At 45.4% G+C, this 4,105-nt stretch overlaps 1 protein-coding gene across 1 annotated transcript; it reads right to left on the bottom strand.

Annotated features, from left to right (window-relative positions):
* Positions 1 to 411: 411 nt before the first annotated feature.
* LOC121918018 (probable tRNA(His) guanylyltransferase) lies at positions 412 to 3,622 on the bottom strand (the record flags this gene model as incomplete). The annotated part of the gene is made up of 2 exons (XM_042444133.1): positions 3,389 to 3,622; positions 412 to 588 (listed from the first exon to the last, which is right to left on the bottom strand). Coding segments are annotated over exons 1-2 (398 nt in total), but the record flags the coding sequence as incomplete, so codon positions are not given.
* Between the last annotated feature and the right edge of the window lie 483 nt (positions 3,623 to 4,105).

Raw genomic sequence — 4,105 nt, 5'->3', positions numbered from 1 at the left:
GCAGAGGATTACGTGGAAATGAGAAACCACGGATAATAGTGAACCCCTCTTGAAATGAATGACTTCTGGTGGAAACTGTGCTGGAGGATTTAGAGGTTCCTAGAAATAACACCTCTCTAGGCATTTCTAGGTTCTCCAGTGCAACTCTGTAGTCAACTTCTGCCAGAAGCATCCCATAGAATCATGCTGGAAGATCTAGAAAATACCTAGAGAGAACAATTTTTTTCAGATGTGGGTAAGTGAAACTGTGGGTACTGATCCCATGGATATGGGGATCGTACTGTATATTCAAGAAATTAAAATATAAACCAAGTGGTTGTATCACAGACACAATAAACAAGAAAATATTTGTGCAAAAATGAAGGATATTGTGGAAGGGTGGATGTAAAATAAACCTCTAAGACCAGTTACCTTGCTCTTCTTTTAAACCAATTGCTCTTCTTTTTGAAAACAAAGCTGAATTCATCGCTTTGACCATATGCAATGACGATATCTTCCAGCTCCTGCATCACTGTCTGGCCACACTTGTTCATCAGCTGAAGAGCACGATCATCATTAGGCTTCCTAAAGCCATGCTGTTCAGCAAAGCTTCAAATGGTTAAAAAAAAAATTAAGCTGAATTTATCAGAGCTGTTAAAACTGATTTTTAACATGTGTTTAACTTACTTTACTTTTCCAATAAACTTCAATGCATGATATACCAGTATACTTTCCTGAACACACCATCTTGTCTGCTTTCACCGTCTAAACAAGCCCATGACTGTTTTAACCCTTGGACAGGAGACCACCAGATAATACCAGGTATCTCCAGGCAGGCAGGCCTGGGAAAGAAATGCTGCCTGAAACTCTGGAGAGCTGCTACTAAAAAGGGCTGGGCTAGATGTATAAAGTATAAAGTAAACCTGCAATATGCCTGTCTTCATAATGCCTGTGCTTGCTAAATATCAAACAAACCAATCCATTTCCACTAAAACTAGTCTCTTAGAACAAAGGCTCTACTAAGAATATAAGGCACAATCAAGAATTCAGCACCCTCCTCAATTCAGACATACCTCCTTATTCTTCTTGAAAATACATTTTACACTCTTTCCTTGGGCCCATTTGTTATAGTACTGATTTCAAAACTGTGGACTGTAATATAGGTTATGGGTGTCTCCTCATTCTGGAGATGAGCTAAAGCATGTCCTTGTGGATCTCTGTTAGGCTTCCAATTGATTACTATAAGAGGTTGGACTAACCATGCCTGGGGACAAGTGTGTGCCATAAACATAGGAGGAACACTTTTTATCAGCACTGTAGTAAGATATGACATTACTAAAAGACCAGAGTATTAAGAGGTTACATTAACACATGTAAATGCTCAGATCTTGTGGCACCTTTGAGACTTAACTGCTTTATCACACTAACAGGATTTAAACGAGAGTTAAACTAGAGAAAACCAGGAAATGCCTGAAGTTTATCACACAACGCTTCCTGGTTTGCTCTAGTTTAACTCTAGTTTAAATCCCGTTTGCCTGCTAGACTTTGTAAGTCTCAAATGTGCTACAAGATCCCTTTGCATGGCTATACAGTATCTTTGAATTCTACTCTTAACAGAGAAATCCCCAAAACAAAGTACTGTCACAGTTCAAGATGTTCCAGAGGTGTAACTTTCACTTCTGTAAAGTGGTCCACCCAGTTCTGTCTGGTCTTCTCCCCTTTCAAGATGCAACATGCATACAAAATCAACCTGCAGAAAGAGTTTAGAGCCATGGTCAGCTTCCAAACTGAACCCCTCCCTGCCTTCCTTTTGCTGGCAGGCAAAACCTGTTTTGTTTCAGCATGTTTTCAGTATGGATATATGAACACCAGGGATGCTTCTTTATTGGGTGTGTGTGTGTGTGTGTGCTTTTTAAAAAATCTTTTGTATATTTTATAGTAATTTTATATTGTTTTAATTGTGGTTATTTATTTATTTATTTGCATGATTAGATAGATGTTAACTGATTCCCTTCTGTGACCTGCACTGGGTCCCACTCCAGGAGAAACGCAACATATACATCAAACCATCAAACAAATAAACAAACTGAATAGCGTTTCTAGAACTTGGGAGTCTAAGCAGGAAAAAGTAAGATCTTGCCTAAACGTTAGGGAAAACTTCCTGGCAGAAAGAGCTGTTTGACAGTGGAATATGCTGCCTCTGGGTGACCTTAGGAAATCACACTCTCTCAGCCTCAGAGGAAGGCAAAGGCAAACCTGCCCTGAACAAATCATGACAAAAATCCCTTGTGATAACTTCACCTTAGGATTGCCATTTAAGTCAGAAATGTCTTGAAGACACACAATAACAAACTACATCTAATAAGGTAGGTTTATATCCACAAAAACTTGGGTTAAAATGAAAGCCAGATGGAGCTATCCAGCATTGGAATATGCTGCCTCAGAGAGTGGCGGAGTCTCCTTCTTTGGAGGTCTTTAAACAGAGGCTGGATGTCCATCTGTTACAGGGGGTGCTTTGATTGGGAGTTCCTGCATGGCAGGAAGGGTTGGACTGAATGGCCCTTGGGGTCTCTTCCAACTCTAGGATTCTACGTTCATTTTGTAGTGGGTTAAACCCAATGGTAGTCCTATCTATGCAAAGATCCTGCTCTAGGCTACAACTTGGGCCTCGTCTGCATGGCAAAAACGAAGCCATTTGACACTGCTTTGACTGCCCTGGCTCAGTGCTATGGAATCCCAAGAGCCCTGGTTGTGTGAGATATTGAGCCTTCTCGGTCAGAGAGCTCTGGTGCCACTACAAACTACAAATCCCAGTTTTCTGTGGCCTCGATGCTCCCTGAGAGAAGAGGCTAAATCTCTCACAAATACAGGATGAATAGGAAAACCCCGGAGTCTCTCATGTTGCCCCTTGGCCCAGTTTGGGGAAAAGTCCATTACTTTATGAATGTCGATGTTGTGGAGGGTCTCACAGACTGTTTTAATTGTTGTATGTTTAATTGCCATTTTTAGGGAGGGGAGACTGGGGTCATTTATATAATGAACTGTTGGAATCTTAAGGTGTAACTAGCCCCTCTGATTGTTTGGAACAGAGAAGCAGGAGACAAATAAGTTTTGTTTATTTATTATTATTATTGTGCATCGAGGCAGGGCAGTTAAAGCGGTGCCAAAGTGCGTTATTTCTGCAGTGCGGATGCAGCGTTGGCGCAACCAGCGAGGGAGGCGCTGGGGACTCTTCTTCTCCAGCTGATGCTGCCACGCTAACGGCCGCCCCGCGCGCCGGAGAACCTGTAATAGCCAGGCGTCCAATCACGGCGCGCCCCCGCCCCTCTTCCCCTCTGATTGGCCGAGCCGTCTCCCGTGGCAACCAAGCGCGCGCGCGCGCGCGCAGAAAGCTCAAGCGGGCCTTTACCGGTGGAAGCCGCGCCCGTCCAACCGGACCACGACCCAGCAGTTGGGCAGACACGCGTCCTCCGCTTCGAAGTCCCGCACGTATTCGAACTTGCTCTTCGCCATGGCGGCGGAGGCGGTGACGACGCTACAACTCTGGCCTGACCGGAGCCTGAAGGTAGCGGCAGCGACAACAGCACGACCGACCCCAGGCCGCGCCAGGCGCAGCGCCGGAAGTAGCATTGCCAAAGCACCGGAAGAGGAGGGCTCTCTAGGATCACTCTCTATGGTGTCGCAAGGGCTTTCGGGATTGGCCCCAGGGACTAGCCGCGTCGTGTGTAGGAAGGGCGACCGCTGGGGGCTAGTCCTTTCGCATCCAGTAGCGCCTTCTGAAGCTGAATAGCAACAGGGAGGACACTATGTAATGGCAGAGGAGTGCTCAGTCTGGCATCCCTCTTTTCGCACAAGTGATGCCGGGATACTTCCGTGGTGGACGCCAGTCTCAGCCTCTCGCCTCACCGCCATCATGCCCACAAGTCTTGCATTCCTGTGTGAATAGCCATAGAAATGCAAAACATGTGGGCCTTTCCTGGGTGGGCACCAGATCCCTACATGCATCTGAGGAAGTGGACCAAGTGTTTAGATTCCTGCACTACCCTCTTATAGCGCTGCTAATCTGCTCTGGATGCCTCCTGTTGCATTCTGGGGCTTATAGTTCAGTGAGGCCTAAGAGCCCTCT

The sequence above is a fragment of the Sceloporus undulatus genome, unplaced genomic scaffold (assembly GCF_019175285.1).
Source record: "Sceloporus undulatus isolate JIND9_A2432 ecotype Alabama unplaced genomic scaffold, SceUnd_v1.1 scaffold_3070, whole genome shotgun sequence".
NCBI lineage: Eukaryota > Metazoa > Chordata > Lepidosauria > Squamata > Phrynosomatidae > Sceloporus > Sceloporus undulatus.
This window is presented reverse-complemented; position numbering and strand designations above follow the sequence as displayed.